This window comes from Dendrobium catenatum, unplaced genomic scaffold (assembly GCF_001605985.2).
Source record: "Dendrobium catenatum unplaced genomic scaffold, ASM160598v2 fragScaff_scaffold_231, whole genome shotgun sequence".
In the NCBI taxonomy this organism is placed as follows: Eukaryota; Viridiplantae; Streptophyta; class Magnoliopsida; order Asparagales; family Orchidaceae; genus Dendrobium; species Dendrobium catenatum.
In genome coordinates, this window is record NW_021318693.1 from 13,108,861 (window position 1) to 13,134,002 (window position 25,142).

The window sequence follows — 25,142 nt, forward strand, 5'->3', positions numbered from 1 at the left end:
CTGTTTTAAAAAGCATGAAGAAAGGCGTCCCAAATGAAACCTAAGTCTTATGTTAGTGTGGTATAGATTCTTGTAAGTTTTTTAGTAAGAAAATAAGAAATTAAGCACTGTTATAAATTGTCATGAAATAGAATATGACACAAAGAGAGGGCATGTAGATTCGTGCAGTGCACATTTATTAAAATTTTAAAATTGATAGAGAAGTTGGAATTTTCAATAGAAAAATATTATGTTTGGATTTCTTGATTAAAATTTTAATTAGGAGAGGATTTAAAGTACTTGGATATACTTTAAGATTAGTGAAGTATAGGGCAACAAAATGTCAACAAGAAAAGGTTGTTGAAAAATTGAACTCAAACAAAAATAAAGATTTTGGACTAACGAGGTAACCGGTTAAGTCGGCTCGAGCTTGAATTGATAAATGGTTCAAGAGCCAAGCTCAATGAGCTGATAAGTTAAGTTTGAGCTAGTTCTAATCAACTCGTATGCTACTATATGTGTTGGATCGTCTTGAAAATATTAATTGTAAGCACACTTAAAACATTAAAATTCAATAAGTATTACCAAAAATGTATACAAAATATTCTTTTTTGGTGTTAGAAATGAAGTTCGGTTGGAGGTGAATTATTGTTTGATATGATTGTTGATACATTACCAAAAATCACATTGATCAAACATGAATTTCGAAGTATATTTGAATAAAAAACTTTCAAAATTAAATTTAAGACCATCTAAACTTCAATCACAACAAACTTACAAGCAAAATGAATGTTTCGACAAGACAAACCTAATGACAGCAAAATCGATCTAATACGAGTCAAATAGGCTAGAATCAAGGGGTTGAAGCATACTTGAAAGCTTAAAAGCATTAATTGAGTAACAAAATGATATCTAAATATGTCATGCTTATAATTGAATCGAGCGGCTTGACAAGAGGAATCCAATGAGCCTAAGATTACTTAATTCTAACACCGCGCGCTAAGGAACTAACATTCTTAGTGAAAGCTCTATGATCGAAGGAATCAATATGGACTGACTGCTGGAGCACTCCTAATTTTCCCTATACTTTCTACATATTTACAGAGCTTGTCACTTCCAAAAACCTATAAATTGATCATCATTATTAACATGAAGAAAAAAAAAAAGATAGAGAGAACTAGTGAGAGCTCTCTTGCATTTTTTAGTCATCATCATCGACGACCACCACCGACGATTGCCACCGACAATCACAATCATCACCAAAGATCAACTTCAAAAATCACTACTTTCTCTAGAATACAAAGAAGATTTAACCATGTTGTTGGGTATAAATATCCACTTATGGACATCTGTTTTATATAATCCCTATTGGGAAAATCAAAACTCTATTGTTGGGTGTTATATGTTCATCTATAAACACTTGATTTCTATACTCTCCCTATTCTTCAATAATGAAGAAAGAAGAATCTTTGTATCACTCGCTATATAGTGCATTTTACAACTAGGGCAGGCCATGTGATTTTTTACCTTTCCGGGTTTTCCACAAAAAAAAATCTTTGTCCTATTACTTTCATCCATACGTGTTGAATCATTGTGCAGCGCTAAGATGTAAAATATACTCAGGTCCGACTCAAATTTTCTAGCACTCAACAACTGTCACTGTATTTTGAAGTGAAAAATAAATTTTTCGGTTGAAGATGCGCTAATAAAACTATTATCGAATCGAACACCATTGAACCATACCTCATTCATATTTTGTAGATAAACATATAAGTTTACAGATAAAAACTAGCCAAATTTGAGATAATTATCAAGCTGAACACCATCAAACACCAACAACAAGCTTTCTCAACAGCCTTAAACAAGCAAAGCAAAGCAAGAGAAGAAAGCACAAAAACAAAACTGGCTCAAATTGCAGACTTACTCCTTATCCACCACAAGCAATTTCTTCCCAACATTTCGGCCCTCAAAGAGCTCCAAAAGCGCCGAAGGACCGTTCTCAAAACCCTCGGCCACATCCTCCACATATTCAATCTTCCCTTCTTTTACGTACTGTGTGATCGTCTCCACGAATTGGGGATAGAGGTTGTAGTGATCGAACACCACAAAGCCTTTGATCTCAACCCTCCGACCGATTATCGTTGCGAGGTTGTGGACGCCGTCGGGCTTTTCGAGGTTGTACTGTGAGATCATCCCGCAGGCGGCGATGCGGCCGTGGTTCCTCATGTTGAGGAGGACGGCGTCGAGGGTTGCGCCGCCGACGTTGTCGAAGTATATGTCGATTCCTTGAGGGAAATACCTGCATTGAGATTTGAGCATAGAGATGAATTATACTAATTTACTTATAATTCATGAAAGATTAGGGTTTATGTATATCATTGGAGATAATGATCAAAATGATCCTCTGACTCTTTATGAAGATAAATTATTCTATGCGAAAATCACGCAGAAGAACCGTCCGATTTTGTCTCCGTGATGCTTATACTGTTCACAGAGACATACCGTACGGTTCTCTCTGTCCGGTGTCTGCACAGAATGACCAAAATGATTTTCGACTATTTAAAAGTACTATTTTAGTCACTTGACCTTTTAAATAGAGACCTAAATGATTTCACGAATAGATTAATTTGATCATTATTTAAAATTTCAAGGAGCCAGATTGATACTCTTATATAGTTGGGGATTATTTCGCTCCTTCTGAAAAAATATAATTTAATTTGTGATGAGTTTAGCATAAATTTTGATTAACTCTATATATTTTGCACTAATCTCAAAGGCAATTTAAAGGCTATCATACTCATCTTGATCAAAATTTGATTAGGGTATCTTGATCCAATTTTTTTATCATGATTGCCTTAAAAATTGATGATGATGCATTTAAATAACACATAATAAACTTAAAAATATATAATAAAACATTAAGATATTGAAAAACTTGTATGTAATAATTATAACAAATGCCATAAAAATATTTATATGCGCCGATTTTTTTATATCATTTTGATGAAAATTATATCACAATAATCAATAAAAAATTATATTGCACCGTTCTAAAAATAAATTTAAAATCTTAATGATCCAAAATTTTTCTCCCAAAAAAATAAAATAAAATAAAATCAACATTGAGAAATTAAAGGAAACCACAGACCTTTTCAAAGCCAGATTGAGATCAGACTCTTTCTTGTAGTTGAATGCCTCATCAAAGCCAAATTTGCTCTTGAGCAGCTCAACCTATATGCAAAATAATAATAATAATAATAATAATAATATATACTATTTTTTAAATTATTTTTTTATAAAAATACTATACTAAGCACCACTTTTAGGATTCATTTGAGACAACTTTCTTACTATTTTTTAAATTAAATCTTTTTAAATTAAAATTTTGTACTGAAAATTTATTTTTGAAAACAGTAACAAAGCTATCAGGCTTCATTTGAGACTACTTTCTTACAATTTCTTAAAGCCATTTTTTAGTTTATTAACTAACTAAAAAATTGTTTTAAGAAAAAATAAAAAAGCCGTCTCAAAAGAAGCCTAAATTTCCTTTAAAATGATAAAATTAAAGAAAATTTTACAAATATACCACTGAATTCTTACATTTTCACATATCCAATATCTAATCTTTTATATTTTAATATTATAAATATTTAAATATTTAAATATTAAATATATATAAGGAATATGAATTCTCCTAAAATAAAGATTGTGTTCACCTTCTCATCAGAACCGGCGCTGCCAACAACATAGCAACCCATCAGCTTAGCGAACTGGCCGACGAGCTGCCCAACAGCTCCAGCAGCAGATGAAACATAAACATTTTCTCCTTTCTTAGGGGAGCATTTCTCATAAAATCCAGCATAAGCTGTGAGCCCCGGCATGCCTATATGCCACCAAATAATCAAATTCATAGCACAAATATGTCTTCTTAATAGTAAGAGATTAAGCTGTTAGGTTTGCAACATTCAGTGTAAAGTAAATGCAAGAGTTTTGAAAATTCGAGCGTTTAGATTGTTGCGTTGCAAATGCAAAACATATGGAAATCGTCTGTTTTGAGCGAATTCTAAATACACAGCTTGGGTAAAAGTGATGCTGTCTGGTTCCTGTCGTAGGCTTCAGCTGGTCATCGCCGGCCGCCCTTCGGTTGCTTCTATCTCAGACTTTGCTGACTATCACTGCATTTCTTTTACTCTACATTTTCTTTTCATCTATGAGTGCAATTGATAATCATTTTTTTGGTTCATTTTGAATGTATTTGGAATTCGCCTGCTTTCAGTGAATTCCAAATACAGAATTTGGGCAAAAGTGATGTTGAGCGGCCTCCGCCTTAGGCTTATGTCAATCATCACTGTATTCCTTTTACTCAGCATATGTTTATCTAGTGTCTAATGTTGGAGTAATTATTCTGTGCGGAGGCCGGGCGCAACTCTACAGCCACATCAACTATACCGAGCTGTACGGAATAGTATCGAGCAAAGAAGAGACGTGGCACATTCTGATTAATCTCCGGACGACGTTCGGCGTTCGTACAGAATAATTTTTCCTAATGTTGATGAATAAAATGACTGAAATTCAATCTTACCAAGAAGGCCGGTGTAGTAAGAAAGAGGCACATCTGCAGTGTGGTTAATCTTGAACAAGGCTTGAGGTTTGTCTATGAGGCTGTAGCTTTCCCATCCGGTCAAGCCCCAGACGTAGTCGCCTATTTGGTAATCAGGATGGCCAGAAGCAACAACTTTGCTGACGCCAAACCCTTTGATTGCCTAAGCAATTTGGTTACAGAAAACAAGCGATTAATTGAAGCTGAAATGATCTTTTATGATGAGATGAGTTCTTCATGTAATAATTAAATTATAAATTTTTTGTACTTTTTATTTAAATTTCGTTTGTGATGATTTTCTTACTGCTTTAAGAAGCAGAAAGAAAGCAAATTGAATAACTTTGAGACATTTTTTACCGGCTAATGCTCGTCATACAGTGGAAAGTTAAAAATTATTCATTTGACTATTATTTTCTTGTTGTTTTTTAGAAGTTTTAATGTTGAAAACTTAAAAGATGCTTTTTTATAAGTTGAGTTGCTATGATTTAAGCTTCGTTTGAGACAACTTTTTTACTGCTTCTGGAATCAATTTTCTAGTACAAAATTTTTAATTTTTATGCTAAGAAGCTGTTTCAAGAAGTAGTAAAAAAGCCGTCAGGCTTTGTTTGGGACAACTTGTTTACCGTTTCTTATGACTACAGTCTTGAAAGTAAAATAATAAGAAAACTATCACTAACAAAATCTAAATTATTTTCCCAACAATAACTTTACAATCCGTTTTATCAAACACTTCAGCCGTTAATATGAAATCCATCTGAAAATAAATCTAACAACTTCAAAATCCATGAAAACCTAAAATTCTTTCAATTGAAGAGTAAAAACTAACCTCTCCAAGAACATAACTCTCAATTCTCAAGGGCTCCCTGTTCCTGGACATGAGATGGCGCATATAGGGATCGCAGGAGAGGTAGAGATTCTTGACGACCACCGCCTCTGATCCTTCCGGCGGCGCTGACCTTACGGCGTCGTCGGTCTCCACCACCTCGAAGTCGCTGAGCTTTGGAAACCCGCTCACGTAGTTCTTCAGAACAACCTTCTTCCCTGCCATCGATATCTCCTTCGATCGGGATCTTTCTCGGCGTATCGAAGCCACTGATTGCTCTCCTTTTTATAATTTGGTGAGGGATTGGCGTCCGATTGCAATATCGTCATCGATGACGGAAGTGGGGCTATATGGAAAGAGACTGAGAGGGTTTAGAACTTTTATTTTGTCCCGTGAACGTACATAGAGCTACGTTCGGCCGGCACTAAAATTGCAGACACAAAATAAGAAATATCGAGCAAATACTTAGCAATACCAATAATAACGAGAAATATCATTATGTGAAGACAAAGTACCGAGTAATACCGAGCAATACCGAGTAATACAAAAAAATACCGAGTTTTTTAATTTTTTTTTGTAATACTCGGTATTACTCGGTATTGCTCGGTATTACTCGGTATTGATCTTTTCAGAGTGATATTCCTCGTTATTATCAAACAATACCTAGAAATACCGACCAAATACCGAACAAAAATCGAGTAACAATTCTTTGACCGGACGTAGATCTACGTCCGATCAGAGGACGGAATAAAAGTTCTTATTTGAGAGGGAGCTTTCTCAGTGTTTTGATTTTGTATCTCAATCAAAATTCTATTTTGAATTTTTGATGCTGTTTGTTTCAGCTTTTTGAGGTTTTTTTTTAATGAAAATTTGTTTTTTTATAATTGGAGCTACTAATGTGAGGTGGCTTTAGGCTTCATCTGGACGGTTTTTTAGTTCTGATTCTTTTTAAAAACTGAGTAAAAATATTGGCCAAAAGTTATCATAAATAAAGTATTAGATAATTACTATTTGATATTTTAAAAATGAATGTATATATATAATATTCATAGTAGCTTTTAAAAAAAATTAATTTGTGAAAAATATTGCAAGAGTCTCAGATAGATACTAAGGTTTTATTTGTGGTAGTTTTATTACTATTTTATAAAGCAGATTTCTAGTATAAATTTTTTTGAATTAAAAATTTTTGTACTAAAAAAATGATTAGAAAATTGTCCAATATATATATATAGGTGAATTTCTTTGCACAATGCCCACTTTTATTTTAAAAAATTTGTTGCATAGGTAAATAAAAATCAACTCAAAATTAACCAATATTAGGATAAGAATAATAATGAGTTTTTCTTTTTAAATGCAAAAAGGTAGGCAAAAGTGGGCCCTATTTATGAACTAAGATAGTTGCTGAAATGGTAAGAAACACTAATGATGTAGGATGATGTCATAAAAGAGAAAATGATAGAGGATAATGCCTTCACATGAAAAACAATTAATTTGCACTCATGTCATCACTACTAATCAGTGTGACCCCATAAGCTCAACTCGAAAAGCTCGTTAGTCAGTCGAGTTTGAGTCGATTTGACTCACTTCGTCCCTAAGTCACATCACTCAATGCTTTAAAGTTTGAAGATTCCACTCTTATATGAATAAGGGATTCGCCAAAGCTGATTGAGGTAACTATTAGCTACAGAGAAATTATTTTATAATTGTATAATATATATTTTAAAATCAAAACTATGTATAGGGGATGGGGATGGATTGGTAGTGATGGGGTTAGCATGATGAATGAGGTTGGAAAAATTTCAAGGACAACAAGGATGGTCACGATAGGATTGGGGTTAGTATGGCTACCATTGCACCCACTGGGGGTCGACCGACTAGAGCGTATCATCATTTTAGGGTTGAATGTGCATGGGAATGACTAACAACGAGTTGCATTGGCAAGCTTTGTTATGATTATGTTTTGCTTGGGGCTGCATATTTCGAATTCATCTAATTTACATAAATTCATAATACAATGTAAATAATCTCATAGTTGTTATTAAAATCCTCAAAAAGAAAAATTATACATTAACATTGCAATCAAACAAGCATCTAAGAAGTTAAAAATCCTACATTTTAAGTACCATACATTCATAATACACTCAAGCAATCAATTTCTTAGCATAACTATTATCACCAAAATAGTAATGCAACAAGCAAACTTTAACTATAACAAAAGTGTTGAGAAGCATTAGGGCATCATTTATAGGCTATAAAATATTTTGGAAAGGCAAATAATTTTTCATAGAGACGGTTTAGTTTGTGCAAGGGCGTTGACAAGTCTCAAGTCCTGGATGTGAAAAATGAAGGGTTGTGTTAGATAGTCGACATCCAACTTGAAACTTGTCAAATAATCATATAGAATGGATGTGGGCAAATAAGCTAGTCCATGAAACTAAAATTAGGATATGAACTTGGAATATTGGTTATGTTATAGAAAAATACTAATGGAATTAATATATATTATGATTCATAGGAAGATAAATATTCTTTGCATTCAAAAAATTAAATGGGTTGAAGAGAAGGTTAAGGAGATTGATAGTTTAGGATTTAAACTTCGAGATTTAGGTAGGAGCCGTATTAGAAATGATGTATGTGTGATTATATATAAGATTTTGAAGAATAATGTTATAAAAATAATAGAATTGAAGATATAATTATAGCCTTAAAGATTATTGTTGATGCTAAAATTATTAATATTATAAGTACTTATGTTCCTCAAATTGGTTTGGATATATATTCAAAATTAAAATTTTAAAATGACTTAAAAAAATTAATATAAAAGATATCTCTTGAAATAAGAGTTTTTATTGGAGAAAATTTAAATCGACATGTTCATAGAGAAGTAGATGATTTTAAAAATATTCATGGTGATCATGAGTTTGGAACAACTAATGAAGGTGGTAAGATCATATTATATTTGTTTTAGCTTATAATTTTTTAATTATTAATACCTTATTTAAGAAAAGAGATGAGCATCTCATAATGTATACGAATGGATATAATAAATCTCAGATTGATTATTTTTTTATAAAAAATTAGATTGTTTAGATTAAAAAGATTATAAAGTTATTCTGATTGAAAGTTTATGTAGTCAATATTGCTTATTAGTTTTAGATTTAAGATGAAGGGGTAGAAAATTAAAAACAAAATATATATAGTGATATTCTAGGATTAGATGTGGGCATTTAAAAAATATTAACAAAATATATTTTTGAAAGTAAGATTTTAGATCTTAAGATTTTTTCTTTGCATGAGTTTGCTAATGCTATATGGAAAAAATTGGCTAGTTATATTAAGAATATTATAAAAGATATGTTTGGAGTATCAAAGAGAAAAATTCTTAATAATAAAAATAGTTGGCGGTGAAATCCAAATGTATAAAAAAAAGATAATAAATAAAATTATTTGTTATAAAAATTGATTTAGTTGTAAAAATTTTGATAATTGGGAATGATATAAAGAGACATGAAAGGAATCTAAGAAAATAATACGCGATGCAAAAAAAATTAGTTTTTAATGATTTATATAATATATTAGAAACTAAGGAGGAAGAAAGATATCTATAAGTTAGTCAAACAAAGAGATATGAGTAGTAAAGATTTAATTCAAGTAAAGTGTATTAAGGATGAATATCAAAAAGTACTTTTTTTATAAGGTGATATTCAATAAAGGTTGATGAGATATTTTACTAATTTTTTTAATAAAAATTGTGAGAATACGATTGACTTAAGTGACCTTAGCACCCTAAATGAAAATAAAGATTTTTATTTTTATCGGCACAATAATACAATTGAAGTTAGAGAGACTTTAAAGAAAATGAAGTGTGGAAAAGCTGTTGGACCTAATGACATCCCAATATAGGTGTGGAAATGCTTAGGAGATAAATGAATTTCTTGGTTGACTAAACTTTTTAATACTATTTTGAAGACTAAAAAGATGTCATATGAGTAGAGAATGAGTGTGTTGATTCTTATTTTTAAGAATAAAGGTGATGCATAAGATTGTGCGAATTATATAGGAATTAAGTTAATGTGTCATATTTTAAAACTATGGTAGCGAGTTATTGAGCGTAGATTGTCGTATGATACTAATGTTTCTCAAAATCAATTTGGATTCATGCCGAGTAAGTCTACTATGAAGGTCATACATTTATTGAGAGGTTTGATGGAGAAATATAGCGAGAATAAGGAGTATCTACAAATGATATTTATTGATTTAGAGAAAGCATATGATAAAGTTCCAAGAGAAGTGCTATAGAGAGTTCTTCAAAAGAACGGAGTTAATAATGTTTATATTCAAATCATTAAAGATATGTATGCATGAGCTATTACTTGTGTTCAAACACAAGGTGGTTTGACCAAGTATTTTCTTATTTTAGTTGGATTACATCAAGGATCAACCTTACACCCATATCTTTTTGCATTAGTCATGGATTATGAATAAAGGTAATAGACCTACTGGAGGGATTATGAATTTTGGCGATCAAGCGATTAATATGAGTACATGTTGTAGATATTATGGATATATTATTCAGAATGATGGTAAAATAGATGGGGATATTATCAGAAAAATTCAAGTTGGATGGTTAAGTGGAGGAATGCATTGGGCTTGTTGTGTGATAGAAAAGTCCACCTCAAACTTACGGGAAAATTATATAAGATGGTGGTGAGACCTGCAATGCTTTATGTTGTAGAATGTTGGTCATTAAAAGAGAAGCATAATACTAAGTTAAGTGTTGCAGATATGAGGATGTGTAGGTGGATGAATGGATTTACCCTTAGAAACAAGATACGAAATGAGCATATATGTAAAAAGGTTGGAGTAGCCAAGTGGAAGACAAGATTAGAGAGAGTCGCTTTAGATGGTATGATCACATAAAACGATGGCCTCTTGATGACCCAGTTAAGAAAGTAGACGTATTAGTTTTGACTTATATTAATAAAGATAGAGGTAGACCTAAAAAGACTTTGTTAGAAAATATTAAAAATGATCTTTCTTTATTAGATTTAATCGAGAATTTGACTTTTAACATAACACAACGGAGAAAAATGATTTATATAGCCTACCTCACGTAGTGGGACAAAGGCTTGCTATTGTTGTTGTTGTTATAGTTAAGAGCTGAGCTCATAACATATATAATGCACGTAAAATTTATTTTTAAACATATTTTTTAATTAATTATTTAAAATGTCAATAATATTTATTTATTAGATAATAATAATAATTTATTTATTTATACACAAAAAAAATAATTTTATCTATTTATTAGAGATAAATTATTTTTAGATACGAATTTATGAAACATATTTGATATATAACATAAAGATGTAAAATATATTTAAACATATAACATAAATTAATACTAATTTATATTAAACATATAAACTTATATCCAAATTAAATTTATACTAAATATGTAATATAAATTATATGGTTATATATAAATTAAATTTAGATTAAAAATCAAATTTAAAAATTAAAAAATATGTAAATTTAATAATTATCATTAATAATTATGAGATATGAGATTTTTTTTCCTCTTATATGAAGTTTACAAGAATTAATTTAAAATTCATTACCATTGAGGAAAGTTATTTATGGAGTTTATGAATTTTTTTGACTTGTATACGGATTAATTTATTTTTTGATAATATTATTATTTATTATGTCTTCCACAATTTTATATTTATTGCTTTCTTTTCTCCAATAAAAAAAGAAAAATTTAATCTTTATATTTTTAAAGAAAATTCAAATTCAATCGGTAAAATTAGCCTTTAAAGGGAATGCAATCATCAAACGAATAATTTCATATCATATTATATAATAATATATATCTCCTTAAACAAACAAATCAATAATATATGCAGATTGTTTTTAAATTCCAATTAATATAAATAAGCTTTTCTGATTAGCAGTAAATCATAAAATTTTCCATGATAAGATAATGGAAAAGAATTTATTTCTGTATAAAATTTCCACGGATCAGAAGCAGTCAACCCGAATTTCGCGGCTAATCTTCAGTCAGACTGAGAATGGCAGCCGGAAAAATCTCTTGGCTTCGGAACTGTAAGCCATGCCAAGATTTAGGCAATAAAAGTGAAAGCTTTTCGATTCCTTTCCATGAAATCGCCCTCTGCTCTCTACCTCAGCTTCATCTTCAATATCGCTTAATCGGTGACCGATTCTTCGTTCATCAATACGTCGCTCTCTCTGCCCAAAACTTCCCGCTACCGCCCCCCCCGCCTCCCCGCCCCCGTCCCACTTCTTTTTCTTCTTCTTCTTCGTCGGCTTGCTTCGTGGTTAAAGATCTCGCCTTTCGTCCTGACTGAGCGGCTAAAAGTCTCACCTTTTTACCTTTCCGGGTTAGTTTCTGCAGTTCTGCGTTTTGGAGTTCTGAAAGATTTTTGGCACTGAAATGGTGCAAGAAGAGCATCGGATCTTTTACGACGGAGGGGAAGCAACGCGGGAGTCGTTGAAGAAGGTGAAACCCGACAAAGCACCGAATCGTGGCCTCGGGATAGCGGAGCTGGAGAAGCTCCGGAGAGAAGAATGGCAGAAAGGGTTCTCACCCGGGGAGCTAGTCTTCCATCCTCTTAACCCTCAGCAAAACACGATCGTTCCTTTCCTCCCAGGGTTTGATCCCAGTTTCCCGTTCGGATACAATGTTGAAAATTTCCCCATGTTACGGTCTCATCTGCTAGATTCAAGCCCACTGGTTTCGAGCGACGGTACAATGCCATTGTTATGGAGCTCATTTCAGAGCGATAACTCGTCCAGCTCTAACTCGCAGTTTTCCCTCGCCACCTCCGAATTGAAGCCGCCGCCACGGGAGTCGCAACCGCTTCTTATATTGCAGAAACCTGAGCCTCATCAGCAGATATCTCAGGTCTCGCCGGCTCGGCGAATTACTTCATTTTTATCTGTTTCTCCTTATTGCGCACCAACTGCTTGTTGAAATGCCTTTTCAATCATTTCCTGTGTGTTCAGGTCGTGAATTACTCCTCGCTACATTCAGTTCCTGAAGCGGGTCTTCAGATGGAATTGGAGCTCCCTTCAAACCAAAGCTATTATGGCATTCTGACTCCCTCTTCCTGGGCAGATCAGCAGCTAATGATGCATCAGGTTTACTTCCATTTATTATAATTTTTTTTGGGGGGATTTACATACATACCACTTTATTTTATACTATTTATATATATAACACTCAAAATATTAATATTATATATCTACCATCCATAGAACAGATTTAGATGCATGGAATGAAATATTAAAGTTTATAAGATGATATGAATGATAGAAATGAATTATATGAGTGGAATATTTGATATTAAAGTTTTATATGGGTGGTAAACGTGTAATATTAATATTTTCAGTATTAGATCATATGTAAATAATATGAAATAAAGTGGTATGTATTTAAACCTCCCTTTTTTGGGGATTTACATACATACCGCTTTATTTTATACTATTTAGATATATAACACTCAAAACATTAATATTACATGTCTACCACCCATAGAGCAAATATGAATGCATGGAATGAAATATTAAAGTTTATAAGATGGTATGAATGATAGAAATGAATTATATGAGTGAAATATTTGACATTAAAGTTGTATATGGGTGGTAGACATGTAATATTAATATTTTCGGTGTTAGATATGTAAATAGCATGAAATAAAGTGGTATGTATGTAAATTTCTCTTTTTTGTTTTTTTGCTTTAAGTTCTTTTGTTTTATTTACTAATTATAACAAGGCATGAACATGTAGATTGTTGCCATGAATCATCCATGGCAAAATCAAAGGGTCTCTGTGGCAGAACCCATACCTATTTCTCACCCAGATTGTGGCACAATGAGGATCAATGGAACTCAAGGAACAAGCACTGATTGTTCAATGTAAGTTCAATTCAAAATTTAGATTTTTTTGGTTTCTAGTTATATTTGATGAATAAAGGTGGCCAATGTAATTCTTAGAGATACTGCTTTAAGCTTGCACAATGTTGGTGTGAATCTAAACAGCAACCATCCTACAATGAAGAGGAATGTTGCATCTGAAGAAGACATTGCTGCTCCTATTGAGGGAAGTGCTCTCAGCTTGGTTTGCTTACATCCAATTAGTAGCAATGGTTGGTCCTCGAAATCCGTTTCCGTCCGACCGTTTTCTGAGATGAGTGCTACTAAGAGACAGGTTAGTCGTTCGCAAAAGGTTAATATCAGCTCAATGTTGCTTGTTGTCGCCTCACAGGCTTGTCATTTGAGGAGTGTTGCCTGTGGAAGAAAAACGTTGTTTATGAACTGTTTTGTTCAAAGTAAAACATTGTACATAATTGGAACCCCTATAAACTGAATGCCATCTAAATTAACTATTTGTTTTGTAGTAGTTTTCTAAATAAAATGGTCTCAAAATGGCTTGATTTAAAGTAAATGCAGTTACTTTATATGTTATCAAACCTTAAAAAAGGAACCTTTGCTACCTTCCTTTTACTTGCAGCCAAATTGCACAAATTTAAAAGCCACTTAGAATCTTTTGATGTCAAGTTTGTACTTTGAGATTTTGTCTCTGACATTATATATGACAAGTTATGTGTCAAACCTTAGGTCCAGAAGGCGGTATACCCTGACAACATGGGACATGATTAAGGGATAGGAAAACTTGTTTTGTATTCACAAAAAGAACATGCATATAAAAGATATACTTGCATGTGTGTGTGTGTGTGTGTATATATATATATATATATATTAGAGTAAACATAGGAAGTAAAATAAAGCCAATCCATGAATAGAAGTTCAAATAATCAATACATCCAAATAACGAAGTTCTGATACAAGCCAATAGGAATATAAATAGAAAAAAAAGGAAAGAATCCAATCCTCGGAACACATAAACATAATAAATTACTGCAAAATAATAAATATAAAAAAAACAATCAACTACAAGTAACCTTGCTCCAGAGGTGACGGTCCACTAAACACTCCTGCATGACCTGTTGAAAAAGACAACGAGTGAGTTTGATGAATCAAACTTAACAAGTAACTACTATCTATCAAAACATAAATGACAAAATATATATATATATATATATATTGTCGTTTTATCATATACACATATTGGTAAGATGAAAACAAACTCAAGGAAATTCAATGATTTTCTATAGAGTTGTCACTCTAGGGGGCCGTCGACTCCGTCTAGCCAAAAACAAATAGGGTTTCACTGACATGCATACAATCATATAAGATAAATGCTTTTATGAATAACCAATAAATATTATATAAATCAATGGGTCATATATGATTTGTATATTTGAATTGATTTGCATGAATGCGATTCTTTTTATTGAACAAAGATAAATTAGATAAATTTAACTTTTTCAACATATAAATTTAACTTGCATGAATAAGAATTAATGAGCAATAAATCAAGATAAAGTTATGCATATCCTAAGTTGATTTATTATGAATAATAGCGAAGGTTACTACATGTATGATTATACTAAGGAATTCAACATAGGACTGACAATCCTATTACGCCCTGATAAAGAATGATTCTTTAACACAAAAATAAATAACGGTACTTACCTTTAGGAGGGTGATAAGGTCCAATGTCAAAAGATGCTCAACTCATCACACCAAAACTCGAAAGTCCTACAAACAATAATTCCTATTTTAATATAACACTAAAAGACTCCAATATATAAAACACCAAGCTTACACAATCCAACCTAAGCTTTGTTAGAAAGACCCACAAGATGTAACATGAAATAATGACGTTGAAGGTATCTAAACAGCGTAGGATTCCCTACTTTTTTGAACTTAATTGCAACATAAAAAGAGAACATACCAACATGAATAAAAATAAAAAATCATGTAAGTATGATTAATTAAGATCTAATATCTCCAATCAAATTTAAGAATTCAAATAATAATACGATAATGTTAACTTACCTATGTTAAATGATATCACACAACGAGGGAAGGAGGAGGAAGGCTCAACTTGATCGAAGAGAAAGAAGGAAAGAAAAAGGAAAAAGGGGGAAGGAAAGAGGGAAAACTCACTGCACATGGAGAGGAGTTTGAGAAGAGTTCGCCTAGAGATTCTATTGCGAGAGCAATCAATCCAAAAGAGAAACAATCGTGTTATTTATGCGATTCGAGAAAGAGAGACGAGGCGCAAAATGGCGGCTTGTCGCGATCCGGGGGAAGGAGCAGGAGGAGGTCAGTTCTGCTTCTTGCGCTTGCAGGAGAAATTGGATCGGTTCTGTCCGGTTTAGGATATAACATACTAGCTCCCTTAAAAGAATTTGGTCTCCAAATTCATACCTTAGTTCTAAAACAGTTGTGGATAATTCGCATCATATCTTCTTCAATCTCCCAAGTGGCTTCTTGTTCTAACTATTTCTTTCAAAGCACTCTGACAAATGGGATAGATCGACGACCAACTGTCAAACTTCACGCTCCCAAATGCGTTGCAGTACCTCTTCATAGCTCAGATCTTCTTGAATCACCAAAGGATCAAATTGAATAATGTGAGAGCTGTCATGCATGTAGTGTCGAAGGAGGGAGACATGAAAGACATTGTGCACTCCTGCAAGCCTCGGAGGAAGAGCAAATCTATAAGAAACTTTGTCGATCCTTTCGATCACCTTGAAGGTCCAATAAAATGGGGCTGAAGTTTTCCACCTTTGCCAAATCTTGTAACTCCATGCATGTCCGAAACCTTGAGAAATACGTGATCACCAGCCTCAAATTTATTCATATGCTTATGATCAAAATATCTCTTGCTCTTGAACTGAATGAAGCCTTTCTCGAAGATGATGAATCTTCTATGTAGCATGATCAACCAGTTGAGGTCCCAAGAGCTTCCTCTCACTGACCTCAAACCAACACAAAGGTGATATACACTTACTTCCATAGAGAGACTCATAAGCTACCATGCTGTTACTAGCTTGAAAGCTATTATTGTAAGCAAACTCCACAAGTGGAATGAAATCCTGCTAGCTTTTACCAAAATCAAGAATGTAGGCTCTCAATAAATTTTCTAATGTTTGAATGGTGTGCTTTGACTGACCGTCTGTCTGCAGATGAAAAATAGTATTGAAATCTAATCCTATACTCAAAGCTTCTTGCATTTTCTTTCATAGTCTTGAAGTAAATCTCCCATCTATATCAAACATGATGACGAGAGGAATCCCATGCAGTCGAATGATACTATCCACGCAGATCCTTGCTAGCTTTTTCACTGAGTAGTTCTGCCTAATCAGTAGAAAGTGAGCTGTTTTGATGAGTCTATCAACTATAACCCAAGCTGCATCATGACATTGCTTTGATCTGGGCATGCCAACTACGAAGTCCATAGCAATCTCCTCCCACTTCCATTCTGGAATAGGAAGAGATTGCAATAAACCACCAGGTCTCTGATGTTCTTCCTTGACCATCTAACACATCAAGCACTTGGCTACAAACTCTGCCTCATTATTCTTCATACTAGGACACAAGAATTGCTTCTTAAGATCTTTATACATTTTCATGCTCCCAAGGTGAACTGAATACAATGTTGTGCGACTCCCAAAGTATCTCCTGTCGGTGTTCGACATGGTCAGGAACACAATTTATCTTGAATTTTAAGGCACTCATTTGATCAACAGTGAAATATGGCTTCAATCCGTTCCGAACTTGATCTTTAATCTGCATTAGCTTTATATCTTCCATTTGAGCTTCACGAATCCGATCCATAATCATCGGCTGAATAGACAGCTGAATAGACATACAATAAATAACAGAGTTGTCTCCTACTGACACTATCTCGAGCTGAAGTTGCTCCATTTCATGTACTAATTGTCGCTCATGAGTGATCATCCATGCTGTTTAAGATGAAGATTTCATGCTTAAATGCTTAAAGCATCAACCATCGCATTTAGTTTTATCTGGATGGTACTGAATTTGTTACTCATTGTCCTTCATCAACTCAAGCCATCGCCTTTGCTTTAAGTTTAACTCCTTTTGAGTAAAAAGATATTTCAGGCTCTTATAATCAGTTAAAACCTCACAACAAATGCCATAAAGGTAATGCTTCCAAATCTTTAATGCAAAAATGACTGCAGCTAGCTCCAAGTTGTGCGTAGAGTAATTCTTCTCGTGCACCTTACACTGTCTTGACGCATAAGCTACTGTCTTACCGTGTTGTATTCAGACACTACCCAAGCATTGATATGAAGCGTCACTGTAGATTTGAAATCCATCAATATGATAGGGAATACTCATTTGCACAAGTAAACCTAACCCAAATCAAGTACTGAAGCAAAGAAACTGCTGTCCGCAGCAAAAACACAGCCCCAACAGTGGAAAACGGAGAGAAAACTCAATGGAAATTCGTTGGACCGGTCCAGTCGGCCCCCTCCTGGGCCGGCGTAACACAATACTAGAAGGAATGATGATAATAGGAGCAAACACCCAGTAACTCTTGAGTATCAGATCATACGAACTTAATGGATTTTTGAGTCAGCCAAGTGAGTGGAGCTGCAATACTTGAAAAGCCTTTCACGAAATGCCTGTAATAACTAGCTAGGCCAAGAAAAATACGAATCTTGGTGACGGTGCTTGGCCTCAGCCAACCCATTACTGCCTTGACTTTAACAGGATCCATAGAAATTCTAGCTTCACTAACAATGTGACCAAGAAATGCATGCCATCTCTCGAAGCTAAAACTCACTTTTCGAGAATTTGGCATAAAATTTATTCTTCTGAAAAATAAGTAATGCAGTTCGAAGATGTTTGGCGTGCTCCTCATCACCCTTGGAATAGATTAAAATGTCGTCAATAAATACATTCCCAAACTGATCTAAGCACGACCTGAAAACTTTGTTCATCAGATCCATAAATACAATAGGGGCATTAGTCAACCCGAAAGGCATGACTTAAAATTCGTAGTGGCCATATCAATATTGGAAAGCTATCTTCAGCACATCTTCACTCTTGATCTTCAGCTGATGGTACCTTGAATGAAGGTCAATCTTAGAAAACATAAAAGACCCTTGTAACTAGTCAAATAGATCATCGATGCGAGGTATATGATATTTGTTCTTCATAGTGATCATGTTTAGCTCTCTGTAGTCAATGCAAAGTCTCATGCTTCCATCTTTCTTCTTCTTGAACAATATCGATGCTCCCCAAGGTGAAACGCTAGGTCGGCTAAATTCTTTATCAAGCAATTATTGTAGATGTACTTTCAATTCTTGAATCTCAATCTTTGTCATACGATACAGTGCTTTTGAAATTGGAGTAGTACCCTAAACCAGATCTATAATAAACACGATCTCACGATCAAGAGACAAGCCAGGAAAATCATCAGGGAATATATTTGCAAACTCTTGAACTATCGGGACGCTATGTAAACTAATGCCCGATTTGTTGGTATCCACCACATGATCAAGATACCCAGCACACCCATGATAAATTATCTTACGGGTTTTAATTGTAGATATAAGACAAGACAAGACTCCTCTTGCACCGCTAAAGCGAAAGGCTGATGCACCGGGTATATGAAAATTCACTATTCCCTTATGACAATCAATTATAGCATGATATTTAGATAACCAGTCCATTTTCAATATTCAATGAAATTTAGCTAGTGGAAATATAATAAGTTGCTGATATATGCATATTATTGATTATGTTATCACAATCACGAACACACTAAGTGACTATCATAAATTTTCCATATGGCGCATTAATTGATAAATAAGGTTGCAATTGAGACACTAATGCATTTGATTTAAATTTGTTTGATATGAATGAATGCAATGCCTCATAATTAAATAAAACCTTTGTTGGTTGTTTATAAATAGAAATAATGCACGTCACCATGTCAAGAACTTCATAGGCCTCTTGCTGGGTCATGGTGAAGATATGAGGAGGGATCGCCTGTCTGGGCTGCTACTGCATTGGAGGTTGACGCATCTGATATTGAATCGATGGTTGCTGTTTCTGGTATGGCATCAGAGGCTGTTGTTGTTGGTACTAGAAAACGGGGTGCTACTGGTTGAGTTGGTTGTGGTACTTGCTGGGTAGCTAGATTAATTCCTTACACTATTTGAGTAAGTTGAACGGTCACCTCTATCATCATCGTGATTAGCATAGTGATATTCAGATTTAGAATAACAACATCTTGACGACTAGGAGAGCGAGGTCCTCTAGGAATAGGTATGGCTTCCTTAGTAGTTCTCGTGGCAGCAACATTCTTTCTTCTTTGCGCCATTCTGAATTATTAAACATATCAAAATAAACTATTATAACATATCAAACATATTATTTAATATTAAGGATAACTTAAGATAATATAGCCCACTACCCAATCCTAAGGAAACAAGGAATATCAAATACAAAACATAATAGGGCTATGATACAACTTTTTCACACTCCGAGTCCGGAAGATGGTACACCCCGGCAATCGGGACACAATTAAGGGATAAAAAAACCTGTATTGTATTCACAAAGAGAACATGCATATACATTAGGTACAATAGGATATATATGTATGCATCAGAGTAAACAAAGGAAGTGAAATGAAGTCAATATATTAATAGAAGTTCTGAAGTAGGGCTAAATGAGTTTGTTGATATTTTACCTTTGAAATTATATGTTTTTTGAAAGAGCGAGAACAATTAGTCACTTCCAATGACTTAAACGATGAATGAAAACATTAAAGTAATGATTTAGTTCGAACAATATAATACATGATAAAGATTTAAAGCACAAAATAACCAACCAAATCAGATTTTGCTATGAGGTTTTCGAAAGAAATCCCTTAATTAAATTCGAAAGAAATCTCTTAATTAACATTTAGAATATTCACTATTTAAGATCCCTCACTCTCACTCTTAATAACTGGTTAAGCGGAGAAAGCTTGCAAGATCTTTGAGATGCGACAATTCAGAGGGACTTGGAAGAAATAAGATTCAGAAGAGAGTTCACCTTTGTTAGGATTCAGAAGTAAGTTGCCACTGAACGGGAGGTTGTCGTTGATCAATAGCGGTGGCGTGGGAGAAGAGGATTCTTTTCACGTAATCTTCAACGGAGAGATCATTCTCTAGGTCAATGTCGAAGAAAGGAGATCGGTGGATGTCAATGAACCCTTGGTCGTCGAATACGAAACCGTGATCAAGCTTCAGATCAGCCATTCATGGAAGGAGGAAGCATAACAAGTAATTTCAGATTTTGTTGATATATGGAAGGGAAAATAACAATTAGAAATTAGAAATTAATTCCCAGCACAATATAAAAATATTGAAATTAATTTGGGAGGGGTTAAGTGGTGGGGGGGGTGAGTTTAATGGAGGGAGCAAAGAGGGAAAGAGGGAGAGAGAGAGGGGGGGTGGGGCTTCGGCTATGGGAGTGGGGAGGGGATGTGGGAGGGAATTAAGGGTTGAGATAGATTGCCAATCTAAATGGAGAAAGAGAATTTAATGCAATTGTCTCTATAAATTAAATTTGGATTTAAAAGGTCTTGATTGGAGGGACTTCCCTAATATAAGTTCTCTTATTTTAAGAAAGAATTTTAAATTCAAATTGAATTAAAATATGAAATTAAAACATTCCTAATTTAAGATGCATCACATAAGGAAAGTAATTAATTAGGGATTTGAAATTTGGAGGCAATGGAGGGGAGATGTGGCCGGCGGCTAGGAGGGGATTAGGGTTAGGATCGACGGCTAGGAAGGGGATGAGGGTTTAGGTTTGGGAGGCGGCTATGAGGAGGGGAGGGGCCCTTTTGGCCGGCGGCTAGGAGGAGGGAGGGGCTTTGGGCTAGCTGCTGGAAAGGAGGAGAGGTGGAGGCCGGCGGTTAGGAGGCAGGGGAAGGCTTTGGGCCGGTGGCTATGAGGAGGGGAGGTGGGTGTTGGACCGGCGGTTAGGAGGAAGAGGGAGGGTGTCAGGCATCTAGGAGAAAGGAGGGACGATTGTGGAGGAGACGGACCATGAGCCCGGACGCTTTCTGTGGCTGATGGGTAGTACGTTGCCCTCACCTGGGGACTTCAACATCTCACAAGAACTCTCTAAGCTCTCAGAACACAACTGCAAAATTTTTTCTTAATAATATTCATCATCCCCTCAAAAGGAAGAGGATGGAGCTTTAAGTAGCCAAAATACTATAGCATGATAAAAGTCAACTACTCGCTCATGTGAAAGTAAAAATGGAAAAACTGCGATAATAAATCAAATATACATATAATAATAAACCTAATACAAATGATAACTCAAAAATAAAGTGATGCGATCGTGGCCGTAGATTGTCGGCCCCTTCTCTGGTAGACTCTCCATGGTTGGATGTCCTCATCAAGTTCAAATAACAAATACAAAAAACACAAAGCTTACACAATCTAACCTAACCTTTGTTAAAAAACCCAAAAGATTTAACATGAAATAATGACGTCGAAGGTATCCAAACAGTGTATGCTTCCCTAATTTTTGAACTAAATCGCAAAATAAAAAGAGAAGTAGAGAACATATCAACATGAATAAAAAATACAAAATCGTGTATGTATGATTAATTAAGATCTAATGTCTCCAATCAAATTTTAAAATTCAAATAACAATAACGACAACATTAACTTACCCCTTGTTAAATGATATCACACAACGAGGGAAAGATGAGGAAGGCACAAACTTTATCCAAGAGAAAGAAGGAAATAAAAAGGAAAAAGGGGGAAGGAAAGATGGAAGGAAAAAGGGAAAACTCGCTGAACAAGGAGAGGAGTTTGAGAAAAGTTCGCCGAGAGCTGCTATTGCAAGGTAGAAACGAAGGAGGCTCAGTGGCTCCTGCGAGGGAGAAAGAGAAGTTTTCGATGCCCTAGGTTCCTTACTAGGTTCAAATGACCAGAGAAGGATGCTATAGGTGAGAGAAATCAATCCAAAAGAGAAACAATCGCATGATTTATGCGATTGGATAGAGAGATGAGGCATGAAGCGTTGGTTGATGTGCAATTGGTTGCGATCTGGGCGAAGGAGCAGGAGGAAGGTCAGTTTGGCTGCTTAGATACAGAATGGACCTAGATTACTATTTGGAGAAATTAAAGAAACTTTTTTGGGGAATGAGAGAACTAGTCATTTCATGTTAAAATTTATCTACAATTTTTTGTACTTTCAATCTTAGAAGGCTTATTTATTCTCTGTTTCTTCCTTCTATTGGGTTCATTGCTTTTACTTCTTCCAAAGTTTGAATTTAACCATCAAAAACTTTTTTAATGTCACAGCTAAAAAATAAATATATTCTCTTAAAACTTTCTTCTAAAGCTGAATTGAAACTATAATGAACTAAAAGGCTTTGCTGACGAGGTTGTACTGTGCTCTACTTGAAAATCCATTGCCCCTATGCCAAATTGCTCTGCAAACTATGAAGGTGGTATCAATCTTTTTTTTGCATATATCACACAGAAATCAAAGAAATTGTTTCATCAAAATTTTGAAAAGCTTTGCGAAAAGCGAATCTGGAAGGCTGTGAGTTGCAGAAGTAACTATTATTAACTTCTGAGTTCATTTTCCTTTGCTGTGTTCCACTTTCATGTTACTTTTTGGAAGCTCTTCAAACTCATTTTTCATTTTTTTTTGTTTAAATTTTCTTATGACAAATGCAGGAAACCAAAACTTGTGACAAACAAATTTTTTGTTTCCATTGTCTTAATACTGAAACTGCTACCAAAGACATACTTAGGCTTTGTTTGGGACGGCTTTCTTACTGGTTCTTAAAGCAGCTTTTTAATTTTTGTACTAGAAAGCTGCTTTAGGAAGCAAGAAAGCCGTCCCAAACGAAGCTTTAATGTGCTGATTTCTTTTGTTTTATAATGTTACTGAAACAATCCAATCTGTTTGGTATTTCTGGCAGAAGAAGACTAAAGAAAGTGCGGGGAGAAAAGCTTCAGCCACTCCATCAGACGCTCTGGTTTTCTACAACTTCATGGAATTGCCTTACAGTGATTATGTAGCTGAGCGAGATGTGATTGTTAATAAGAAAAAAAGGAGATGGGAAGGCTCAGAAGCTGTTGATGTTGATTTAAAGCTTTGAGATTATTTTAGGAAAAGACTGGAAACCATCGATGCTACTTGGTCTTTATTTAATTGAACATGATAGAATCTTTCTTTCTTGTATTGGAATCTTACTATTTAGAAAAATTTATATTGATTTTTAAAAAAGTACATAGAATGGATAACTTATATTACTGTGTTGCACTATGATTGTGGAGATGCTTTGAACAATAAAGATCAGGATGATGAGAGAGTAATAAAGGAGCAATTTGCTTTCTATGGAAGTTTTTTCCTTCCCTATTCAGTCAATTGACAATGTTCCATAAGAGATGAAGAGGTTTTTGAGCAAGGAAGGTTGTTGATGCTTCTCCATGCAGCACCTTCGCTTGCTACAACTCACTGATAGTTGTTGTTTGATAGAAGAGTAAGGCTTCGTTTGGGATGGCTTTCTTACTGTTTTTTAAAACAGTTTTTTAGTACAAAAATTTAATTTTTGTACTAAAAGGCTGCTCCGTTGCAAACGAAGCCTAAGAGTTCAATCTCCTTATAGGCCATTGTGGTTGAAATTATTGTGCGGAGGCCAGACCTGGAATGTCATTTGTAGATCAACTAGAATACGCCATATCAGCAGTACCGAGCCGCGGTACTGAGCGCATGGGTGATGTGGCGCATTCTGGTGGGTGTTCGGACGGCGTTCGTCATCCACACAGAACAATTAATCTCATTGTGGAGGCATTAAACTATTATTATGATGGCAAAATGAGTGATTGCTCTTCTTTTTTGTCAAGGCTTTTGGGAGGTGAGGTCACATGTTAGATGCTTGGATGCTGAGAAGCATTTCTCAAATCATCTTTGAGATCTTAAAATACTTCTCACTTTTTTATTTGAGAGTTTTTTAGGGTTTAACCTTATAGATTGTAATTAACAATAGGAAACTACTTCTATGAGGAATTTGAACCTTATAATAAAAGAAATCTAATATAATATTTTTTATACTATATAAGAGAAATGTTTTTTGGATATATCATGTTTTATATATTTATTCTTTGAACTTATGAAGACTTTTATCCCCTATATCTTTATGTTATACAATATATCCCTTCACAAATTGCTCAAAAGAAAAATACAATACCTATTTCTATTTTGAGTCCATGAGGGATTTATTTTAATATTTAGAAACAATGCATTACTTCATTGTTAGTATTCCCCCTTTCATTCTAAGAATTAGAACCCATATTTCTACCAAACTACCTTAAGTTAGAAGCCAACATTGCTAATTATGTAAGAATCTCAATTTTAATTTAGAAAATAAATTTATTTGGAATAATTGAGTATAAATTTAATAAATTAGATATGCACATAAGCTAATTTTATCAAAAAAATATTTATATTAAAGTACAAAGCTTATTAGCCAATTCAAAATTTAGAAGTGAATGTATTCCATGTTATGAGAAAAGACAATGATGTCATCTAAATGTTAAAAACTAAAATTGAACAAAATTAGCTTAGAAAAGATAGATGTATTGATAGATTACTGGATATAATTCCTACAAAGAGGACAACAAAGATGAGCCCATATAGAGGCAAAAGGATCACCAAGTTAAAATATATGATAACATATACAAATGGAGCAACAAAGGTAGGCCTTTAAGGAGGCAAAATGCTCCTCAATATGTAGCTTTT

The 25,142-nt window shown here is 34.1% G+C and overlaps 2 protein-coding genes across 3 annotated transcripts; one reads left to right on the forward strand and one right to left on the reverse strand.

The window, feature by feature from the left end:
* Positions 1-1,693: 1,693 nt before the first annotated feature.
* Positions 1,694-10,247, reverse strand: LOC110108543 (2-alkenal reductase (NADP(+)-dependent)-like). Its single transcript, XM_020839223.2, has 6 exons — positions 10,220-10,247; positions 5,406-5,683; positions 4,562-4,742; positions 3,696-3,862; positions 3,128-3,210; positions 1,694-2,278 (listed from the first exon to the last, which is right to left on the reverse strand). Exons 1-6 carry the CDS (start codon positions 10,245-10,247, stop codon positions 1,900-1,902), a joined length of 1,116 nt encoding a protein of 371 aa, XP_020694882.2. The 3' UTR covers positions 1,694-1,899.
* Positions 10,248-11,433: 1,186 nt separating this feature from the next.
* LOC110108544 lies at positions 11,434-23,736 on the forward strand. Of its 2 annotated transcripts, none has more exons than XM_020839224.2 (5): positions 11,434-12,330; positions 12,432-12,566; positions 13,216-13,343; positions 13,422-13,635; positions 23,320-23,736. In XM_020839224.2, the coding sequence occupies exons 1-5, from the start codon at positions 11,860-11,862 to the stop codon at positions 23,497-23,499; spliced, it is 1,128 nt and encodes a 375-aa protein (XP_020694883.1). In that variant the 5' UTR covers positions 11,434-11,859; the 3' UTR covers positions 23,500-23,736. The 2 variants fall into 2 exon arrangements, with proteins under 2 accessions (XP_020694883.1, XP_020694885.1); XM_020839226.2 differs by having other exon boundaries at positions 13,467-13,635; positions 23,320-23,661.
* The last annotated feature ends 1,406 nt before the right edge of the window (positions 23,737-25,142 follow it).